Source organism: Calidris pugnax, unplaced genomic scaffold, assembly GCF_001431845.1.
Source record: "Calidris pugnax isolate Ruff unplaced genomic scaffold, ASM143184v1 scaffold70, whole genome shotgun sequence".
NCBI classification, from domain to species: Eukaryota; Metazoa; Chordata; class Aves; order Charadriiformes; family Scolopacidae; genus Calidris; species Calidris pugnax.
The window spans coordinates 10,070,573-10,093,828 of NW_015090862.1; the positions used below are offsets into that span (position 1 = coordinate 10,070,573).

Sequence of the window (23,256 nt, forward strand, 5' to 3'; positions counted from 1 at the left end):
AAATGCATTGGACAAGAAAACAGTGGTATTAACTGGATTTCAAAAAAGGCTAGTGGACTAAAACTTGATTTTTATTTTTTTTTCATTGGCTCTACTAAACATATTGCGCTTTCACAGCTTTCAGATTAGAAATATTCTGTACTGGTGTTTGGTCTTCAATCAACTGCCAGTCATCTGGGTTTAAATTGTGTGGTTAAATTGTGGCAGAAGCAAGACTTCTGTAATACAGTGATGCTGGGTGTTTTTGGAGACACGTCTCCGACTGGGTTAGCCTGGAAGTTCGTCTGGCCCTTACAGCCTTCTGGAACAGGCATGCTCTGGCCGCTCCTGTGCTTCCAGAATACCTCTGTCTCTCATCCTCTATTTCATGCAAAGTCAAGGAGCAATGGAAGCCTGCAAGAGTGGACATAAGAGAAACGGAGCAGATCTAGAGTGCAGAAAGAGTAGTGATTGCAGCATTGTGTAGTATAGATGTAGGGAATCTCACTGTAAGCACGCTAGTTTAGAAATCTGTGGCAGCAGCCAGATTACCTCCCTCCTCTTGTGCACAGTTCAGTACTTGCTAATTTATCTCATTTTGACTGCAGTCTACATTTACCCAACGTAGACTCCCTAAGCCACCCAAAACTGCTACATGCAGCGCAGCAGCAATATGGAGCCTTTTCGATGTGCCGGGGAGTGTCAAGAACTGACAGGCGTGATTCTGAGCGTGCATGCGATGGGTAGGGAGGACATTTCTACAGATCTGGGTTGTAATTCTGTAACAAGTCCTTATAACTAATCTGAGATGTCATTGGCTAAAAATGCTGTATCGTTTCATACTATTTATGCTATGTAATATTTTTTCAACCTCATTTGTCTAAAAACTTTGTGGGTTTTTTTTGTCCACAGGCCTTTGGTTTATCTGGGTCTCAAAATATTTGCTCGCTTTGGAATCTGTGAATTCTTAAACTGTTCAGAATCAACTCTGAGGTCGTGGTTACAAGTTATTGAAGCTAATTACCACTCCTCCAACTCTTACCATAATTCCACTCATTCAGCAGATGTACTACATGCCACTGCTTATTTCTTGTCTAAAGAAAGAGTAAAGGTGAGTCCACATTTATAAGAAACAGTGTAGAGTATAGGTGGGAAGAACAGGTGTGATCAAAGGAAGATCTCTCAAAAAAGGTGCCAAGAGCCAAATGTCTACCTAGTGCCAACCAGTTTAGTTAATGCTGATGTCAAAGAACTCATCTGCTTCACATGAGTTCTAGGAGCTCTCTTGTAGTATGTAGGGAAGGATGGATACTACTGCTATGGCAATTGAGCTATTCTTGAGAGGCAAATAAGAAAACCTCCTTTTAAAACAAAACTTCACATAGTTAAACTTTCTGAGATAGGGGAGCTAATGACACAATTATTTTTGTGATGGTACATGCCAAATACAGATTTAATGTAATAAATCTCCGTCTCTTATGCCTTGTGATGGTAATTTTGCAGAAGACTCCCAGGACAATATAGGCCATCAAATAGGTTTAGTGCTTCCAAAGCTCTATCACCCACTGGACGAGATGCCCTGAGGCTTAAAGAGAGTGCATTGGAGGAGAGTATTGAAAAAGATTATTTGTCAAAGTTCCTTGTCCCACAACACCCACTGGCAAATTAGAGGCACTGACAGCCAGAATAAATCAGAGCAACCTTTGTTCTCACATGCCTAGAGGCCAGACTGGAGAAGGGGAATTAAAACGGTGCTTGCATGTGTACGCGGTGGTGGAGTGGCAGTACATATTTCTGAGTTGCATTTTTGGATAGAAAATTGAATTGGCCTGCCTGAGGATTGTGCTAGTGATGGGCACCTGGCTGAGACATTTGTGACTGTAAACAAGCTTCTGACACCTTTCATATAGTTAAACTTTCTGAGATAGGGGAGCTAATGACACAATTATTTTTGTGATGGTACATGCCAAATACAGATTTAATGTAATAAATCACCGTCTCTTATGCCTTGTGATGGTAATTTTGCAGAAGACTCCCAGGACAATATAGGCCATCAAATAGGTTTAGTGCTTCCAAAGCTCTATCACCCACTGGACGAGATGCCCTGAGGCTTAAAGAGAGTGCATTGGAGGAGAGTATTGAAAAAGATTATTTGTCAAAGTTCCTTGTCCCACAACACCCACTGGCAAATTAGAGGCACTGACAGCCAGAATAAATCAGAGCAACCTTTGTTCTCACATGCCTAGAGGCCAGACTGGAGAAGGGGAATTAAAACGGTGCTTGCATGTGTACGCGGTGGTGGAGTGGCAGTACATATTTCTGAGTTGCATTTTTGGATAGAAAATTGAATTGGCCTGCCTGAGGATTGTGCTAGTGATGGGCACCTGGCTGAGACATTTGTGACTGTAAACAAGCTTCTGACACCTCATTAAAACTGTAGTAAGTCCCTTAACCTGGAGCTGCAGCTCATTAGTGTGCTCTCCAGAGGCTGATTTACAAATACTGTATACCGAGTGGGAATAGAACTTCGCTGGATATTTTCAGCCCCTGATTTGCCAGAGGTTTAGCTGGTCTTCCCAAGAATATCTATGAAAAACAGACAAGATCTGGACTCATTTCAATGCCACAGAAGCATGACTGCCGCCTCCTTTTCCAGAATGTTATTTGTATTCCTCTGTAGGAATAGGAAAAGAAAAAAATGTTGCAGCAGAAAAAGGAGCAGAATCAAAGTTCAAAATTCTCTCTTTATCTTTTCAAAGTTACAGCCCAGCTGCTTTTGTGTTGTCCAGAGTTCAACTTAATCCAAATACAGAGGGCCAGATTCTGCCACTCACGTTCACACTGAGAAGATTCTTTTCAGTAAATTGAACTTGGTTCTTGCCTGGGAAAATTTTCTGGCTCCCAAACTGAAGCAGTATTCTCAAAATCATTTCCAGTTCTGTGCCACAAGATGACAAAGTTAGAATCCTTGACCTGAATTGGGCATAAGGGTGCTGTAAATGCCTGCGAAGTATGTTATGTCAGACTTGGGAAATAAGTGTGAGATACATTTCTTAGTCCTACAGGTCAAGTATTCTCCAGTTTCTGGCCACTTCCCACCTGCACAGGTCTTTCTCAGCCAGACTGGGCACTGGTCAGTGTCCCTCCAAAGAGAGCTTGTTCTAAAAACCTCTCTCTCCTAACTTTATACCTCAAAAATAGAATCCCATGAGCAGCAGCTGAAAGAAAGAACAAAGAAGCTCACACACCACAGATAGTATTTCAGACAATGCTAACTATGAACCTAGAGAAATTATTCTTAGCCTTGTTGTCCACAAGACCTTCTTGACAGTTCTCAATGAATACTATCCTAGCTCCATCAAAGATAAGTCACTGCATTAATTTCAGGAGGTGTAAATTAGGGTAGGGATTGTTTTTTCACCTACCAAATCTAACCATTCTGAATGGTGCTGCCAAAGCCAGTAGGGAATTTGGACCTTAAATCCAAGCTAATTGGAATGCAAATTATCTGCCCTGCTCCCAGATTCAACTGGGAACATTTCTGCTCTTGTGCCTCTTTCATTTTATTAAAATTTTTAACATAATTGTTTTGTGTCAGTGATCCTTCACAAAAAGCCCAGCATAAACACCACATAAAGGCTAGTTTCCAAATGTATACCATATATTTCTGAGATGCTTGGGTTTTTTTCTCCTTTATGCTATTAATACAGTATTAAAACCTTAAAATGGAAATAGTTTTATATTTCATTATAGAGTAGATATAATCAGACGTAAAGCAGTGACCAATGGAAGTAGATGTAAAGCGTGGAGCGCAGCATGCAAAGAGAATCACAATCTGATACAGAAAGTGCATAACAGCATCATGTAGTTTTTCCATAGATGTAAACCATCAAGTATTCTTCACAGAATTCATATTAGTTGTAGCCCCAGGACACTGCTATTGTGGAAATAGATATATGGGAAACATTCCTTACATGCTGGCTAGGTTTACAGTTTGTAAGTGGAATGTGATTAGGACACATTAAGTTTCCAAAAGAAATGAAGGGGTCTGGTGGAAATACAATTTTAGCAGTATTGGTCTTTTTTCCAAGCCAAATACCTTAACTCCAAGTGAAGGTGGTTTCTGCGTTGTTAGAAAACACAAATTAATGTATTACTTTGCACTTGGTTAATTTGATGTGTTTTGTCAAAGGCGTGGCTAAGGCAAAATTCAGGAGGCACAAAATGACCAAAAAAATCATGCAGCGTTCATTGAAACTTATAATGAATTTTCCATTGCTCTGTCTAGAACATCTGACCCTTAGTGATCTGCAGAGTCCTGGCTTTTATTCCTCAGCAACTTGGCTTAATCTTATGGACAGAGTAGGGTTTCTAATGAGTCTGCCAGGAAAACTAAGTATCCTTCTATTTTCAGCAAACTTTGGATCCGATTGACGAGGTTGCCGCACTCATTGCTGCCACAGTCCATGACGTGGATCACCCAGGAAGAACAAATTCTTTCCTGTGCAATGCTGGCAGTGAGCTAGCAATTCTCTACAATGACACCGCAGTGCTGGAGAGCCATCATGCTGCCCTGGCTTTCCAGCTCACCACCCGGGATGACAAATGCAATATATTTAAAAACATGGAGAGGTAAGCTTAAAACCCTTGTCTGCCCACTGACATCTCTTACTTTCTTCTGTGTAATGTAAGGTGACGCAAACAAGCATCCTAGAGGAAGGCAGTGCCTTGTGGATAACTGTCTGTAGCCCTTGTGGAGGTTTGCTTCTGAAAGAGTAGACTGCTTCTGCCTGTCCTGCACAGAGTTAGGACTAATCCCATGGTCTCAGTTCCTCCTGCGGATAAAAAAGCAGACCCTATCTAAGGAAGTTAGTATAAATCCTAATGTTAGTAAGTCTAGAAGTATGATTTTGTAACATTGGACGTAGAGGACAAGCTATGGCTGAGTGTGTAGATGTTTGCTGGGAAGAACAAGGATAGAAAGAGTCACGGAGCATCAGTCAAAAATTAAATGCCTTGTTGCAATGGGAAGGACGGTGAAGGAACTGGTGTTCTTACAGCCCTAGAAAGGCATTTAGGGTGAGGATGTGACCATTGCCTTAGCCCTCTCAAGGTACAGCAGAAAAGTATTGCTGAAAACTTGGCTGGAGTATGAGCCACTGCCGAGTGTCTGTGCTAAAAGCCTTGGGAACATGCCGGTGTGGCATGTCCTGGCAGCCCTCCTCTTCTGACCAACCCTTGCACTGGTTCTCCCAGAGATCAGTCATGCCTGTAGCACATAGGTCTGTGCACACCAAACGGTTCTTCATCTAGCATAGACGCAGCTGTCCAAGCCTTCGTTACTGTTCTTTCTTTCCCCAGCACCTCTCTTCAACGGAAATGGTCTGTAGCATTTTTGTTAGACTTGTTTTAGCAAGCAGCCCTTTGTGAACTAGCCAGCATTCTTAATTGTTTCCTTCTTTAAACAGGAATGAGTATCGAACCCTTCGCCAAGCCATTATTGACATGGTCTTAGCAACAGAAATGACAAAGCACTTTGAGCATGTCAACAAGTTTGTCAACAGCATTAATAAACCTTTGGCAGCGCTAGAAGAAAATGGGGTAAGCAACACTACAAATCCTCCTTCAAATGACTAGGCAGGGACTGGGAAGCCTTGGCAGTAGGAAATCCCACCAAGTGGTGTTCTGAGAAAGTTCATCAGAAACGTGGAGAAAGAGAGACTAGAAATTGTGTCTTTCACCGGTGGGTCTGAATGCCCTTCCGCTTAATGTGGTCATCACACATTTTGAGGATGAGTCGAACTCACTTGGATCCTTGTGGGGATCTTGCCGGGCTGTGATGTTTTACTTGGGACCAGAAGCTCAAGTTGTATATTTATCTGTTAAAAATGCCATTTTGATGAACCCGGTCACTCCCATGGAGAGAGCGCTTGCGGCACACCTGGTGTTGCTGTTGGCAATTTCTGCAAAGGGGCCAAGATTTGCCTCAGAACAGGAGCTGAATTAGTCCCTCCCTCCCGATGGGCAGCGCTGTGTGTAGCTTAAGGGCAGGTATATCGACTGCCATATGGCGCATTCTCTGGAAATGAGGGCCTTCAGTGCTGCCTGGCAGCACTCATGGGTTTTCTGTCTACACTCTCTTTTAATCTTTCAAATAGATGATGGTGGCATTATGTATCATATAGACTTAATCAATAGCCATCTGGAACCCCATGGACACAATGAAATTGCCTGTTAAAACTCATTCTGAAAAACCACACCAGTTTCAATAACAGCTTCAACCAGCAGTTTTTTTGCCAGTAAGAGCAGCGTATAATTTTGTTGGAATGGTTTTTGCAAAAAGATTTTCAGAAACAGTTATAATAAAGTTTGCATTGGTGGCAATGTCCTGCAGGAGCTGTAATGGTTTTCTGTGTTTTCTTACCATGTTTTTTAGAAACCCACATTTATGACTGTTGTGTGTAATGGGGCAGGGCAGGGATGGGGGGAGGTCTTTTTATTGTCTGAAGGTGGGAGAGGAACAGGTCTTGTTCCTTCACCCATCAGAAGCAGATCAGAGCTTAATTGGAGGAGAGTACCTTTGTCCACAGGAGTATATGCTAGAATTAGCTTTGTTCTTGGCACCCACCGATGTTAATGAGAACTATGTGAATGTGAAGCCAAAGTCCCAGTAGGATACTGGTTTTACTGACTAAACTAAGAGAAAGGCTGTTAAGTCTGTGGCTATGAAGTATTTTTCCCAGACAGCCTCATGGTGCAGAATGTGGCTTGAAGTCACAGAGAGACTAATACTCTTGATTTTTGTGGGTGCTGTATCAGTCCCTGTGTAATTATGAAGTTTATTGCCCAGGACTTACCTACACTCATTACAAGCGCCTGTTCCCTGCTACCAGAACCTAGAGAAGACCGAACTAGTTTGTGCACACATTTGTCCTTAGATTGATCATTTAATAGCTGAGGCTTAGCACAGTCGGTCTCCTACCTATTACAAATAAAGGAAGGATGGTGAAAAAACAGGCTTAAATTGTAAAGTTGTTGTCAAAGGTTACCAAGTGACAGGATTACTACCAGCTTTTCAACCAAATGACTCCATTTACATGCACATTATGATGCAGTCAGATTTTAATTGTATCATCAGATTCTGTTTTTCTCTGACCCTGCTCTGACTTCAAAGCCCCTTCCCTGCCTGCTGTCTTGTTGTGCTGTTTTCACTTCTCACCCACCGTTGTGCTCCTTGGCTTCTCACTAGCTCTGCCTCTCTTCCTCTGCTGTTTTTCAGCACTCAACCAGTCCCTCCTTTTTCAGCCTTCCTCCCCTTTTCCATGTCTGTTTGTCAGTCTCCTCTCTCCTTTGCAGTTCCCAAGAATTTTGTGCCACCCTCCTCCTTCTCTTCACCTTTTTTTGCATTCAAATGGGGCAAAACTCCTTTTCCCTGCTGACATTTTTCTGCAGGTATTTTTTCACTACAAATACAGGAGGGACAGGCTCCCTGTTCTTAGCTACAAAACCAGGGCCGGGACAGTGCCTGGTCCAGCACAGCCAGGAATTACAGTTGCAGGGAGAGTCCTGTTCATTCCCAGGCTCCAGCAATCCCTATTGAGTCTACACAAACCACAGCTTTTTTCTCTGAAGTCTGTAACTCGTCCAGCAGATTTTCACAAGGGTGGTGACTGGTTTACCCCCAAATCATCACTCCAACTAAATTCCAGGTCCTCACTCATAAAGATGTGAGGGTATTAAAAAAGAAAACCAGCGATAATTCTTAACATCAGCACAAAGAGCTTATTTCCCCCAACCTCATATTCAGAAGCCACCAAAACATTTTAACTGCAATTTTCAGGGGGAAAAAAATCTTTGCCTGAGGCGGACACCTGGTGGGGAAACTTCAACTGAACAATTTAAATTGGCAGTCATGAACAGCATTAAACAAAATCTTTTAATGTGAAGTGTCGGCCTGCAGGCTAGCCTACAACTGTAGCTGTAGATGATCAAGCTGTTTCATTGTAGACTTTTTTTTTAAATGTATACATATATTAATTTATGATTGTGGAATTTTCCACAAAACCAGTTTTGCTTAGAACAATTTTAAGAAATTACACGCTAATACATTTATTTATGAATGCCTGATAGAGATTTGTTTGTTTCAGGATATTTTAATGGAAACGTAAAGACAGAAAAATGGATGGAAAATTGTGAAGCTAAATGTTTCTCTGCTCAGTTTCTTGATTGTAACAAACAAGAAGGGAGAGCAATGCTTGGTAGATGGCAAGTGAGGTAGCCAGGAAAAGCCAGTCCACTTTGCTGTCTACGCATGACAGTCTGCAGATGAAGGAGCTGCTTGATGGCAGCTCCTTTACTCTTCCCAGTGCTACCATCCCGCATCGCTGCTCACCCCCAGTTCTCTCAGTACTCCTGAGAAATGCCTTGTCTTTATAGCTCTTGAGAGTCTGCAGGGATGCAGTTGGGCATCCTCTCTGCATGCGTGTAGCAGCGTTCAGCAGAGGACGGGCAGAGGGAGAACGGGGGAGCTGCTGCTGGGTGCATTGCCCTGCCCCGGCTGCCACTGGGGGGTCTGTAACTCTCTGGGGCACCTGGTCCTGCTGGAGGGCTCTGTACTGGCCTGGCTCAGTGTGCATTGCCCCTCCTCGCAGCCCCAAGCATCAGAATGCAGCAGTTCTTTGAGCAGCACCATCCATCCAAAGAGCCAAACTCCTCTTCTTGCCTGTTATGGAGAGCTGAATAGCTGTTGCTGCTGAAGAATGGGGCTTGGACCTGTACAGTCAAACAGTAAAAATACAGTGACACACAGAAATCAAACAAAAGTTTAATTCTGCCTTTGAGCCCCCAGAGCTGCAGGGAAATAATCTGCCCCACAAGACATTTGTGGTTCACAGCAAATTCTGCCCAAGGATGGGAATACAGACAAAGATTATATAGTTTTTATTGAAAACAAGAAGCAAAGTGTTTCCCTTCTTTTGGTTGGGAGTTTTTCAGTTCAGGAGGTTCCTATTAAAAGGCATGTAATGTGTGAGTGGGTAAAACCAGTCGTTTGCTGTGCTCATTACTAGCAGAACAACACTGGCAGATCCTCTTTCGAGTCTGGTTGTGTATCTGGTTGCAGCGGCAGCGTGTGTTTCCTGGACTGGTTTCCAGTCATGGCAGTGACTCAGTGTAGTGTTTGCAGGCTGAGCTGCCAACCCTGTGTTCCAAATGGGACAGTTCCACTTATTTTTTTTATTTATTATTTTTATACATATTTGTTCAAAGAGCCATGCTGAGAAGCTGCTCTGTTTGTTTCCTTTCTTCTTTTGTTTCATAAACTGAAAAAAATCCTTTCCAGCTCCAGCATCCTTTATCCTCCCACTTCCCTTCATGATGTCACCTAAGCCTGTGACAGGAAGCCAACATCTGACATGCAGAGACACCTCTGCACTCTGAGCAGGATGCCAGGACTAAGCACAGTTAGCACATTTTATTCCCAAGACATCCGCATCCAGCAAGTAGAACTGTGCCCTTGGTTTGAACAGATCATGGAAGCGAACATCCTTTCTTGATTCCTGGTGGTTTATCTACTAGGATATTCTCTGCTACCCTTAACTGAATGACCTCTGATAATTTCCCATGCTTAATTTTTACACACTGCTCATGTTTCTGGAGCTTCTATCACTTTACTTTGGCTTTCTCTTACATAATTTTGGCATGAATTTTGAGATGTATGTACCTCGCTTTTGTTTCCACTCTATTTTCCCTTCCATATATCTAAAAGTCAGGGAAAAGAATTGGTTTGGGAGTCTCACTTTGGTAGAAAGTGTGGAGCTGAAGTTTCTGAGCCAGTATAATACCAAATAATATTTTTTTTATTATTGCCAGTTCCTTCCTTCAGGAAGGACTTTCTTCCCCACAATAACTTCCTTTTGAAAAATATGTCATAATAAAAGATCAGAAAGTTTCTGCTGCTTTGTATCTCCCTCTTCATACTGTAGGCCCATTATTATAATTATTATTGCTGTTAATTCTTCACTGCTCTGACCATAGACCAGGACCTTGTTAGGTGCCAGAGAAGCCTAGTATATTCCTTGCTTCAAAGAATTTCTATTCTGAGTAGAGGGTGGTATAAATTTCTGTACCTACCTACCCATAAAGAGTCAAGCAATAATGTTGTACTTACAGGTAATTTTTCTAAGAGATTTTAATCCTGAATCTCTGTCCTTTGGAAACTTACTTCATCAGAGCTCCACAGAAAATAGCTTCTAATCTGGATCATCGGAGTCTTTACTCATATTAGCTATATACTGGCTCCAAATATAGAGTGCTGTTGACGCGCTTGTATGTGCAGCCTGCGAACCAAATATAAGCTTTGTGTGGGCTGAAAACTTTCCTAGACTTGCAGAGGAAAGATGAGGCTGTTCGGAAGCATGTTTCTAATATATCTCTTTAATACTGATAAACTCTCAGAGAGCACAGTTCCCAGTCAGGTCAGAGACTGGTGGACTAACAGGGCTCCAGTGGCAGGGGTGGGGAGCGTGCCTGGGAGGCAGCGTGGGATGTGACTCTCCTGACAGAGCAGTGCTGTCAGAATGATGGATGCTCACACTGATGAGGTTTGCGTGCAGAGGATGATCGTGCATCTCGGGTCAGTCTTTTTTTTTTTTTTTTAAGCCAGCTATTCCACTCTTAATGTGCAAGTCCATTAATCCTTGGATTTCAGCAGAGAGTTACATTTTTCTGCTTACACAGTGCTCATCACTATGTGTGTAGTGATGAATGGATCCTCTCCACGCTTTTCAGGAGGCAGACAAGGCATAGAGGGATTAGATGACTTGCCCAAAGATTCCCAAGAGTTCTGTCACAAAGATAGCTACTGAACCCAGAAACTGGAGTTGAGTGCTAGTTCAGAGCTGTGGCTAGCATGCATAATCCCCCTCTAAATTCAGTTGGACGTCAAATATGGTAGCCAGTAGCACAACTGAGCCCTGCAGGATCTGCCGAAAGCATTCCCAAGGCACAAAACTATGGAGTTAAGTGCCCAGAGACCTTGCTAATGGACTGTTTTTCATTCTTAAATGTTACAGAATAATGGTGATGGAGAGTCAATCAAAACTGTTCTCACGTCTCCTGAAAACCGTATCCTCATCAAACGCATGCTGATAAAGTGTGCTGACATTTCCAACCCCTGCCGGCCCATAGAGCAGTGCATAGAGTGGGCTGGACGGATCTCTGAGGAGTACTTCGCACAGGTAAGCAGCTAAAACACACTGCTGAGGTTCCAGGTGAGGGAAGAGAAGTGTGCGTACACTGCCAGTGTCCCGGGACATCTGAGGCTGTATTACGTATTGTGAAAAATAACAACTTGTTTATTTTAAATGATGGGATGTCACTCACGCCGTTACAAGACTAGATGTCTTCTTGACAACTTCTACAGTGCAGTTTTTGGAAAAATTAAGCTTCCAAGTTGTTCAGTTTGGAGCAGGGCTTTTTGAGTTTTGCCTGCAGATGCATTCCCATCACAAGAGGCAGAGGAAGGGTGCCTTTGTGTACCCACGTGCTGGCTGCGCCTCAGGAATAGGATCACCGGGTCCTAGTGTTAGCATGGGTAGAGCACTGGCTCCAGGAGATGCTGTAGGACCAGAGCACGCTGTGCTGAAGGAAGGTTTTAGGCAGGTGGGGAAAGGGAGAAGGCAGAGTCATTATTACTGATGATAAACCAAATAGTGCAGCTGGGACTTGGTACCTCAAGGGGGGAAAAGGGATTAAAAAGATATTTTGCCCTCTCTGGGCTGTACAGAATGTCGCTTCCGTTAGCGGTTGATAATGGCTGAGCATCCCTTTGCTCCGAAACAGTCATAACTTTACCAGTAAGGTGTGAAGTTACTTGGGGCCAGCTTTGTGTGCAGGTGCAGAAGGTGAACGTATCACTTTGTAGGAAACACTGGAAGGCACTATTCACCTGCTGTTTGGCTGAAACCTGGACAACTAGGTGCTTAAGATTAAACTGCTGCTTCTTCAGATTTATTCACCTTCCTCTGTTTATTTAGCAGTTGCATGCTCTAGTCAGTGCCAAACAATCTGCTGCTAAAAGAAGGCCATTAACAGAATGTGTCTTAGATGAATAATCACGAGTGTTTTTTGCAGACTGATGAAGAAAAGAGGCAAGGTTTACCTGTCGTGATGCCCGTTTTTGACAGAAATACTTGCAGCATCCCCAAATCCCAAATATCATTCATCGATTACTTCATCACTGATATGTTTGATGCATGGGATGGTAAGCAAAACTCTGCTATATTTCTTGAAAATAATGTTGGGAACATTTGAAACTACTGTGATATAAAATTGCTTTCTTATGGCTCCTAAAGAAAGGAGGAGAAAAGGGAAGATTTCTGCAGTTCAAGAAAGCTTAATAACTTCATTATTGCCCAGAAGTATTTTGACACTGCTACAAGCCATTCTTGTGGTTTCCCTTTAATATATTAGATTCAGACAATGTTTAACTTTCTTCATTTTAAACTTGCTTCTCTGTAAATGAGGAACGGAACATGTTCTCCTTGATAGCACTTTGGGCACAGTCATTTTGTCCATGTTAATATCAGTTATTCTTCAAGACAAATTTCTACAGTCTGGAAACTGCTTGGGGGAGCAGCTATTTCCTTCCAAGTGCTGTCTCCGTGGTAAAAGTGGTCAGAAATGTGACTCTCCTGAATGCCAGATCATGACATATGACTGAGATTTGATGAAGTAGAATAATTACAAGCATAATTAGCTATGCCCCTCCTGGAAAACTGGTTCCCTTTGCTGGGACTTGCAATACCGGTATTAAGTAGGCTTACAGAACTGTTCTGAGTGGCCTGAGTGATTCATGAGTGACGAGAGCAATGCAGCCAAAACCATTTCAAGTATCACTATGACAGATTTAAGCTTTCCTACTTAACACAGTTGCCCAGACATTTCAAGTGATATTAAAGCAGACAGAATCATGTGACTGTTTCAATTCTGCAAACTAAATACACTCTGCCCTTTCTTCCCTAGCATTTGCAGACCTGCCAAATTTGATGCAGCATCTGGATAATAACTTTAAATACTGGAAAGGACTAGATGAAAGGAAGCTGCGGAGCCTTCGACCACCACCAGAATAGCAATTAGACCATGGTGTGTAATTTACTAACCAAATGCATATTTATTCAAGCTCACTTCTATTCATGTGATTTCAGATTTGTTTTGGTCTCTTCAGTATTACAGTAAGGCTAGCCCATGCGCTTGGGGAACTTTCAAATTCAAGAGAACATGAGGTCAGCAGTTGACTTCCACAAACTACCATGTGTGGACTCCAATGAAATAAGCCCGTCAAGTGGAATTACACTGGATTGCTGCAGTCCTTGTACTGAAGAGGGTTTATTAGTGAACATATTTTTGCGATACCTTCATACCAGTGTGTGAAGCTGGAAGACCTTGAAGAATCCTCATAAAAAGGACATTCACTAGAAGATTTTGCTTAATCCTCGATCCTGCAAGTGAAAAAGAAGTATCTATTAATAGAGACTCACAGCTTTTATGAGAAAGCTACATGCTTTTTATAAGCACTTAAGACAGTTACGTAGAACAATCAGACATTTAAAATGCAACTCTCTATGAAGGAATTTTTGATCTATGAAAAATAGATGTACTCTATTTTTTCACATCACAGAAGGTGCAATCATTCACTTCTGAGCACTACTGAAAGTGAGTTCTCCTTAAGAAATTTAGTAGCAAATGTAAAAAATAACACAAGAATTTTTGAGGTTGATCGTTAGCATCTATGATTAAAATGATATGTTTTATTTATTTTGTTAGATGTTCAATATTTTCTATGAATTTATAAATACTTAAAAGCCAAAGCCAACTTTAGATGCATTACAAATTTACATGATTCATACTCATTAATATACATTTAATTGATGTACAGACCTTTTATTTTCATAATGCAAATACAAAATACTATACAATGATACATTTTTATTGCACTGTAAGGATAGATGTGTATGTTTAAATATTGTCTGATTTATGTTAATTAAAATAAGTTTTATTGAAAAGGCCTCACTTGAGAATAGTAGAATAAACAAGAAATGTATACTGTCTGAGCACCAGAACTGCAGTAGATCCCCCACAAACCAGTGACGACCACCTGATCTTCCCTTGGCTACAAAAATAAATAATATGTTAAATTCAGCAGGGTCGCCACGTCTGACCTGAGGTCGCAGCCTCTATCACAAGGACTTGGGTCCCCCGAGAGCGCCGCTGGGGAGGGGGGCTTCTGAAGGCCACATGTCCCACCCTGGGGTGGGAATTTGGCACAGAACTTGTAGAACCTTTTGTTTCTCCCATGAAATTTTATGACTGAATTCCCTGTCAAAGTCTGCCTTATTTTATATAGTATTTCTACAAAGCATTCCACAGCATATATGAAGAGGTAATACTAAACATCTAACGAATTTCAACCTTTTATAGCCTATGTATTTTCCTCTGCCGTGAAAGAAACAGAACATAAAACCACCAACAAAAACCTTTAACTCAACAAGTTTGTAAAGGCTGTGTACCTTCACAATTTAAATGAAACCTTCATAGCAAACACCAGAAAATAATAAAATGTATATTTTAAGAAGCGTCAAAGTCCTAGCCATTTCATTTGAAATGTGTATTTAGTTTGTAGTTTGCAGACTAACAGATACATGAAAATCTTTTAAAAATAACTAAGATACTTGCCATCTGGGGAAGGGAAGAGTTGAGGGGGTTGGACTGGTATAAGGGTGAAGAAAGGTGGTATGTGGCTGGCAAGCCCCATACCTGTGTTTGTGGCCTGACCTTGGCAAGCCCATTGAACCCTCGTGTGCCCTTGAACAAAGTCTCTTCACAGCTAAAAGCAGAGCTACGCTTATGCTACTGAGGGACTTGAAGAGTATCCTGCCAGCCCTCCTGGTAGGCAGAACGGCACTCCAAAAGCACTGAAAGAATTGCTGGCTGTTCTCAATGCAGAGGCAATTGACTTTAGAGACTTTTTGAACCATTCCTGGAGATGCAGGAAGAGGTGGATGATGGAGCAATTCAGGGACTGCAGCAGTAGGAGCCTTGAAGCAGGTAAGAAAGGAACTGGTGACCTCTCTAGTTGTTACCTGTTTCTGTGTTCCTCCTTCATCTCCAAACTGATGAGACTCATGAGCCACCACCACTTGTAGCTCACTACTGTTCATATTTGCATCATGCTTTTTGCCACCACTGCTCTGACCCTGCTTGTGTGCTCTCCCTTCCTATGTAGTATTTGGGTTATATGCTGTTGGGCCAGGGAATTCCCTTTTGTAATTTCCATTAGTTCATCAATGCATGTGTATTGCCTAAGCTGGTGGGGCACAGATCCTGCCATCCCACTGCCTCAGTGATAATAGCAGGGCAGGGGGTCCTTGTTGATCTTCCAGGGACTCTACAATTGATACGGAAGGAGCAGATCCTTCAGTCTTCTTCCACTGAAGACTGAAAAAATCAAGTATCCTATTTTCAAAGGGAACATGGAAGGAGAGGGAGAGTTGGCTGCCAGATACATTGTTTTCCTGGCAATATTACATTGTGTTTCCGAATACATGCACCTATTGTAATCAACTGTGATTTGCCACCTGGTGTTAATCTCTTCTATTGCAGCAGGCTCCTGTGCCTAGTTCAAGGAAAAGCTACTCTGGCTCCATTAGAAGGAAACAGCATCACACCGTCAATCACTTACCTGCTGCAGAAAGGATAGGAGAGGACAAGTAGCAGCATATGGGTCCAGAGAATGTCTGCAGGAAGAGGGTAAACTATTTCTTCATAAGCATAGTTAATATTCTGGGATGTATTAATGAATGGTTAAAACAGTTCATTTAATCTGCTGTAAAAATGCCGGATGCATTATCATTGAAAAGATGTGATCAATATGATTAATTCCCTGAAATTCACACTGCATCTTTAATGCCATTACTTGGAGTGTAGAGCTGTGCTAATCAACCCTCTGCATCAGCCAGATTTATGTCCATATTGGTGTACAATAATTTCACTTAACATAAAACACTGATTCACAGCCACTGACTGCAGCTCTGATCATTCTATGGTCCATCTGAATTTCGCTGTTGCCAGGAACAGATTATAATTAAAGTCTGGAACCACCATGCCCGATCCTCACCGAAAACCTCTTCACACTGAGCTTCCCTCTGCAACTACTGCACCCTTCTGTGCAGTGTGAGGCTGTGGGGGCTCAGCGGGGCTGATTCCAGGCTGCTGCCCATGCACCAGTGGAGCAATAACAGCTCTGATGTGACATTCATCACTCCAGTATCCAAATGTCTTTGGATCCCATTGCAAATTCTTCAGCCACTCTGGATCTCCTTTTCTTCTCCAAGATTACATGCCAACATCACATGCTCTTGCTCTGAACCCTTCAGTATCCTCTGGCTGTGCATTTTGAACTGTCAGTGATGGAGCTGTGGTGGGGACAGAAACCATGGCTTTACTGATGGTCTTTCCCCACTGGAATAAACTGAAAGAGTAGGATTGAAATTATTCCCCATTTCAGACAGGCTGGCAGTCTTATGCAGGGTCTACACTTCTCATTTTTTCTTGCTTTAATGCTAATACAAGAGTAAATTCCAATGTAGACACGATGAACGAGAGGTCCTTTATGCACCTCCAGGTTTTTAATCTTAAAGCTTTGTGTTTTAAAACTGAGTAAGGTTCAGCAATTCAGCATTAAATGACCAATTCAGAATGATCTGCTCTATTTTCCATGCTGCATATTTTCGAGCAGGAAATACCGCTGCTAAACCTGGCTATCACTTTAGTTGCTTCCAGGTGAGTATGAACTATTATGATCTCGTAAAAAAATGTTGTCGTCTTAGCAAATTGCCCTGGATGAATACTTTAGTCCCTTCAAGGGATAGGTATAAAATTCTGGGTAATAATTGCTTATTCTTACAAGAGAAGAAACCAGACAAGCGTTGTGCACAGCTACTGTGTCACAGGTCTGAAGATGGGTTTCATACTACGGTTTTCCCAATGGCTATATATAAATTAAAAATCACCTGAAATGGAATGAATGCCATATTCTGTTGCAGTGCTTTTTGCTGTGGCTGTCTTTGCTTGTCTCAGTAGAGACATCATTGATATGACACTGAAGAAAATGTGTCATGAACATGAAGGAATTGAAGCAATGACAAAGCCATTCCTAAATAAAAGAGAAGAAAGAATAATAAAATTAAATATCTACTAATCCCTTACAGGATGCTTGGAAACAGCACTGGGAAACTGTAGTCAGTTGTGCCCTTCTGTGAGACCAGAAGGGTTTGAGTCATGACTCTGCATTGAGCACTTTGAAATGAAGTCTCAGAGCTATGCACAAGCTTCAAAACAAATAATCTCTCTGCTGACGTGAGACATCATGCCTCCAAGGTACAGTGATCCCAGGGGTGCTCGTTAAATGATAGCAGGACGAATTGCATTTCATCCTGACACGATGTTTGGATGCAGAAAACGAGCTTTTAAATTACTGCTATGTCCCTGTGCAGCCTGTACTGCTGGTTCAGAACAAAGGGGATGTCCAGGTGCCTCAGATATTTTTTGCTCTGCTGAAGCTATGGCTCTGTGGCCAAAGGACTTCTGTGTTGTAACTCCACTGAATGCTTTCTTTTGGTGCCTGCTTTGAATGTTACTAGGACAAAGTGTCTCGTGTTTTCCTTTTTCCCCCCTGTTTAACATCTTTAAGAACGTCCTCTCATACTTCCCATGCAAACCTCAGTGAACTTAGCTTTGCAAACCCTGTGAAGCTGTGTGTTAGCATCCTCTTTAACAAGCAGGGCAACCGAGTTGGAAATGGGCAGAGGACCCAGAGCCACTAAGCAGAATGAGTTTGAGGCTTCTAAACACCTTTGAAGTCCTGGACCTTCAAGCCCTGCCTGTAGTTTAACAGTAGGTCTTTCTCAGGCCAGGAAGAGGCCTTCTGGTCTTCTGATGTTCCACTTTTTCCCTCTCAGCTTCTCTGTCTTCCATTTTTGTTCTGATCTCCTGTTTGCTAGGAGTCCTTCCCTTAAATAACACTGGCTGTGGATCTTCCTCAAATGCACAGCCATAACACTGGGGCTAAATCCTGCCTTTCAAACTAGCTCTTGCTGTTTACAACAACTTTTACCACAAGAAAATCTTCTTTTTTCTGATTCTAGTTAAAGCGAGCCTGGAAAAATACCCTATAACAGCTGAAAGCCATACACTAGTACCTACAGACAGAAGGAGAATACAGAGTTAAACAGCTTGTGAGCACTGCATTGCTACTGTGTGCAGTGTGAATATGTATGCAAGGTCTTTTACATTGTACTCCTATATGCAAATTGAAGTTCAGGAGTGTTCGCAGGCACCTCTGCCTCTGAGGTTATGTTAGCAAAGACAAGCAGCTGTGGACACTTGTTGAAATTTGAATCTCTTTTCTTGGTTTGCTTGCTCCCCCCCTCGAGTAGCAAGAGTCACTGCGAGAGCTAGAACTAATCCTAGTTCAGCCCGTGGTAATTAACAGAAGTTACTTCATCCTTTAATCACATACATTTCTCTTGAGGTAGTGAAATAGCACAGCAATACACACAGTTTTAGAGAGGACGTGAAAATGTGATTGCCTGGTTTTGAAATGAAAGGAGGAATTTAGCCAGTGTGTAATTATTCAAGTGAGAAGTTGGTCCTGTCTGTCTTTAATATTCCAGAGTGGTATTTGATGTAAATCCTTCCCCAGAGTTCATTACATTAGCTCTTAGCTTAACCTGAGCACGCTGAGTGCCAAGTTCAGCGTGCAGCATGTTTTATAACCCGGTAGAATGACGTCATCCTAGTGATCCTGCAGCTCCCTAGTTCCTCGGGAGGAGGTACAGCTTTGTCTCAAGCCTAAAGATGAAATGGAGTATGTTTGATGAGATTCCCTTGGTATTTGCAGTGTGGAATGTGTGAGGAATATTGCTTCACACCTCCAGCAAGAACTGTCCCTTTCTGTCTAAAAGGAAAAAGATGTTACTTTACATGTAATATTTTCCTTTACAGAAAATGAATCTTTGCCTTTACAGATCCCTAAGTGCTTTACAAGGAGGCCCAGGAAGCCCTTTTGCAGGTGGGTAAAATAAGTTGCAGGGAAGCTCAGTGGCTTGTCAGTGTCCACCTCGTGGGAAACCCTGGCCAAGACTTGGGGCATGCCAGGCCCTGGGTTGAACCATCCTGACTTTCAAAACCAGTGGAAAGAGAAATTTAGAAAGCAAGTGCTTTCATAACGGTTTGTCACTGCTGCTTTACAGGGATGCTGGTCAGAGCTCCTGAGAAGCCAGAATTCTCTCCCCCCCACCTTGCCACTTTGTCCTGACCTCGGCGAGAGTCGCGGGAGTGCCGAATGCCATCGGCTGCGCACACGGAGTCCCAGCGCCTGTCCCCGGCTGTGGGTGGTGCCGGCTATTTCAGACGCTGTTTACCGTAAGTAAGAAAGACTGCAATGATAAAGCATGAATGTAAGTGCTAAGAAACAGGCAAGGTGCCCAGCCACCCCACCGAGGCTGGGCTGGGAATGGCATGCATAACATCAGAGGCAGCTTTTGGGGATGGTTAGGGAGAAGTAAGTTGCATGAATAGAATTTTCAGGACATCGTGAGAGCAGAATGAAATTCTCCTCACTACAGCCCAGCCCTAAAAGTGAGCCGCCTCTCTCACCCCTGAAAATCCGTGCTGGCAGACTCAGTGCAAATATGCTGTCCCCTGTTATGACAAATCTCTGACAAGCCAAGGTCAGAAAGCAGAAAGTTTTAGCTGCTCTATCACGCCAGGAACAAAAAAGAAAGAAAACAAAACCCCTTGTTTTAAAATAAGCTGTTTTAAATAAACAAGTATTCTTTGAACCACATCAGAGTACATACCTAACAATATTTGTTAAGTAAATATCAGTGACATGTTTAACTCTGGCTTGGTATGTATTAGCAAAGTGGTACTTGTGTTGCTTTTGTTGTAACAAGAGTCGATAGTGTTTCTAGAAGGTGGTCTGAAAAAAAGGGACTTTTGGGGATTTTTTTCCCACTTAGCATCCCACAGAGAAACATCTGCCAACCAGTAGCCCAGTAGCTCAGGACTTTCAAGTAAAAAACCTTCCCAACGCACTGATTTTAGTGAAGCCCCCGCCCCGGCCGGGGCGGGGGCTCGACGCGGGGCCTCCGCCCTCAGGAAATGGCGGCCGCACGAGGTGAAGCCTGATGGCGGCCGGGGGCCGGAGGGTACCCGGGGTGCGCGGCTTTCTTTGCCTCTTATCTTTATTACTCGTATCGCCTTGCAGGATCCGCCGCCGTGCTGTGTATCTCCTGTGGAAACCCCCCGCGGCCGATGCCCTGCCGGTGCTGGCGGGAGAGGCAGGGAAGGCCGTAGATCCCCCACAAACCAGTGACGACCACCTGATCTTCCCTTGGCTACAAAAATAAATAATATGTTAAATTCAGCAGGGTCGCCACGTCTGACCTGAGGTCGCAGCCTCTATCACAAGGACTTGGGTCCCCCGAGAGCGCCGCTGGGGAGGGGGGCTTCTGAAGGCCACATGTCCCACCCTGGGGTGGGAATTTGGCACAGAACTTGTAGAACCTTTTGTTTCTCCCATGAAATTTTATGACTGAATTCCCTGTCAAAGTCTGCCTTATTTTATATAGTATTTCTACAAAGCATTCCACAGCATATATGAAGAGGTAATACTAAACATCTAACGAATTTCAACCTTTTATAGCCTATGTATTTTCCTCTGCCGTGAAAGAAACAGAACATAAAACCACCAACAAAAACCTTTAACTCAACAAGTTTGTAAAGGCTGTGTACCTTCACAATTTAAATGAAACCTTCATAGCAAACACCAGAAAATAATAAAATGTATATTTTAAGAAGCGTCAAAGTCCTAGCCATTTCATTTGAAATGTGTATTTAGTTTGTAGTTTGCAGACTAACAGATACATGAAAATCTTTTAAAAATAACTAAGATACTTGCCATCTGGGGAAGGGAAGAGTTGAGGGGGTTGGACTGGTATAAGGGTGAAGAAAGGTGGTATGTGGCTGGCAAGCCCCATACCTGTGTTTGTGGCCTGACCTTGGCAAGCCCATTGAACCCTCGTGTGCCCTTGAACAAAGTCTCTTCACAGCTAAAAGCAGAGCTACGCTTATGCTACTGAGGGACTTGAAGAGTATCCTGCCAGCCCTCCTGGTAGGCAGAACGGCACTCCAAAAGCACTGAAAGAATTGCTGGCTGTTCTCAATGCAGAGGCAATTGACTTTAGAGACTTTTTGAACCATTCCTGGAGATGCAGGAAGAGGTGGATGATGGAGCAATTCAGGGACTGCAGCAGTAGGAGCCTTGAAGCAGGTAAGAAAGGAACTGGTGACCTCTCTAGTTGTTACCTGTTTCTGTGTTCCTCCTTCATCTCCAAACTGATGAGACTCATGAGCCACCACCACTTGTAGCTCACTACTGTTCATATTTGCATCATGCTTTTTGCCACCACTGCTCTGACCCTGCTTGTGTGCTCTCCCTTCCTATGTAGTATTTGGGTTATATGCTGTTGGGCCAGGGAATTCCCTTTTGTAATTTCCATTAGTTCATCAATGCATGTGTATTGCCTAAGCTGGTGGGGCACAGATCCTGCCATCCCACTGCCTCAGTGATAATAGCAGGGCAGGGGGTCCTTGTTGATCTTCCAGGGACTCTACAATTGATACGGAAGGAGCAGATCCTTCAGTCTTCTTCCACTGAAGACTGAAAAAATCAAGTATCCTATTTTCAAAGGGAACATGGAAGGAGAGGGAGAGTTGGCTGCCAGATACATTGTTTTCCTGGCAATATTACATTGTGTTTCCGAATACATGCACCTATTGTAATCAACTGTGATTTGCCACCTGGTGTTAATCTCTTCTATTGCAGCAGGCTCCTGTGCCTAGTTCAAGGAAAAGCTACTCTGGCTCCATTAGAAGGAAACAGCATCACACCGTCAATCACTTACCTGCTGCAGAAAGGATAGGAGAGGACAAGTAGCAGCATATGGGTCCAGAGAATGTCTGCAGGAAGAGGGTAAACTATTTCTTCATAAGCATAGTTAATATTCTGGGATGTATTAATGAATGGTTAAAACAGTTCATTTAATCTGCTGTAAAAATGCCGGATGCATTATCATTGAAAAGATGTGATCAATATGATTAATTCCCTGAAATTCACACTGCATCTTTAATGCCATTACTTGGAGTGTAGAGCTGTGCTAATCAACCCTCTGCATCAGCCAGATTTATGTCCATATTGGTGTACAATAATTTCACTTAACATAAAACACTGATTCACAGCCACTGACTGCAGCTCTGATCATTCTATGGTCCATCTGAATTTCGCTGTTGCCAGGAACAGATTATAATTAAAGTCTGGAACCACCATGCCCGATCCTCACCGAAAACCTCTTCACACTGAGCTTCCCTCTGCAACTACTGCACCCTTCTGTGCAGTGTGAGGCTGTGGGGGCTCAGCGGGGCTGATTCCAGGCTGCTGCCCATGCACCAGTGGAGCAATAACAGCTCTGATGTGACATTCATCACTCCAGTATCCAAATGTCTTTGGATCCCATTGCAAATTCTTCAGCCACTCTGGATCTCCTTTTCTTCTCCAAGATTACATGCCAACATCACATGCTCTTGCTCTGAACCCTTCAGTATCCTCTGGCTGTGCATTTTGAACTGTCAGTGATGGAGCTGTGGTGGGGACAGAAACCATGGCTTTACTGATGGTCTTTCCCCACTGGAATAAACTGAAAGAGTAGGATTGAAATTATTCCCCATTTCAGACAGGCTGGCAGTCTTATGCAGGGTCTACACTTCTCATTTTTTCTTGCTTTAATGCTAATACAAGAGTAAATTCCAATGTAGACACGATGAACGAGAGGTCCTTTATGCACCTCCAGGTTTTTAATCTTAAAGCTTTGTGTTTTAAAACTGAGTAAGGTTCAGCAATTCAGCATTAAATGACCAATTCAGAATGATCTGCTCTATTTTCCATGCTGCATATTTTCGAGCAGGAAATACCGCTGCTAAACCTGGCTATCACTTTAGTTGCTTCCAGGTGAGTATGAACTATTATGATCTTGTAAAAAAATGTTGTCGTCTTAGCAAATTGCCCTGGATGAATACTTTAGTCCCTTCAAGGGATAGGTATAAAATTCTGGGTAATAATTGCTTATTCTTACAAGAGAAGAAACCAGACAAGCGTTG

The 23,256-nt window shown here is 42.8% G+C and overlaps 1 protein-coding gene across 4 annotated transcripts in view; it reads left to right on the plus strand.

Annotated features, from left to right (window-relative positions):
* Positions 1 to 14,612, plus strand: part of PDE8A (phosphodiesterase 8A) — a 156,617-nt gene extending 142,005 nt beyond the window's left edge. For 3 of the 4 annotated variants that reach the window (XM_014944422.1, XM_014944419.1, XM_014944421.1), the window contains exons 17-22: positions 892 to 1,090; positions 4,394 to 4,611; positions 5,448 to 5,580; positions 11,052 to 11,216; positions 12,112 to 12,241; positions 13,003 to 14,612. In XM_014944422.1, the coding sequence (XP_014799908.1) occupies positions 892 to 1,090; positions 4,394 to 4,611; positions 5,448 to 5,580; positions 11,052 to 11,216; positions 12,112 to 12,241; positions 13,003 to 13,109 (952 nt within the window). In that variant the 3' untranslated portion in view covers positions 13,110 to 14,612. The remainder of the gene's footprint in view (positions 1 to 891; positions 1,091 to 4,393; positions 4,612 to 5,447; positions 5,581 to 11,051; positions 11,217 to 12,111; positions 12,242 to 13,002) is intronic. The other variant, XM_014944420.1, reaches the window with a different exon arrangement.
* Positions 14,613 to 23,256: the final 8,644 nt, after the last annotated feature.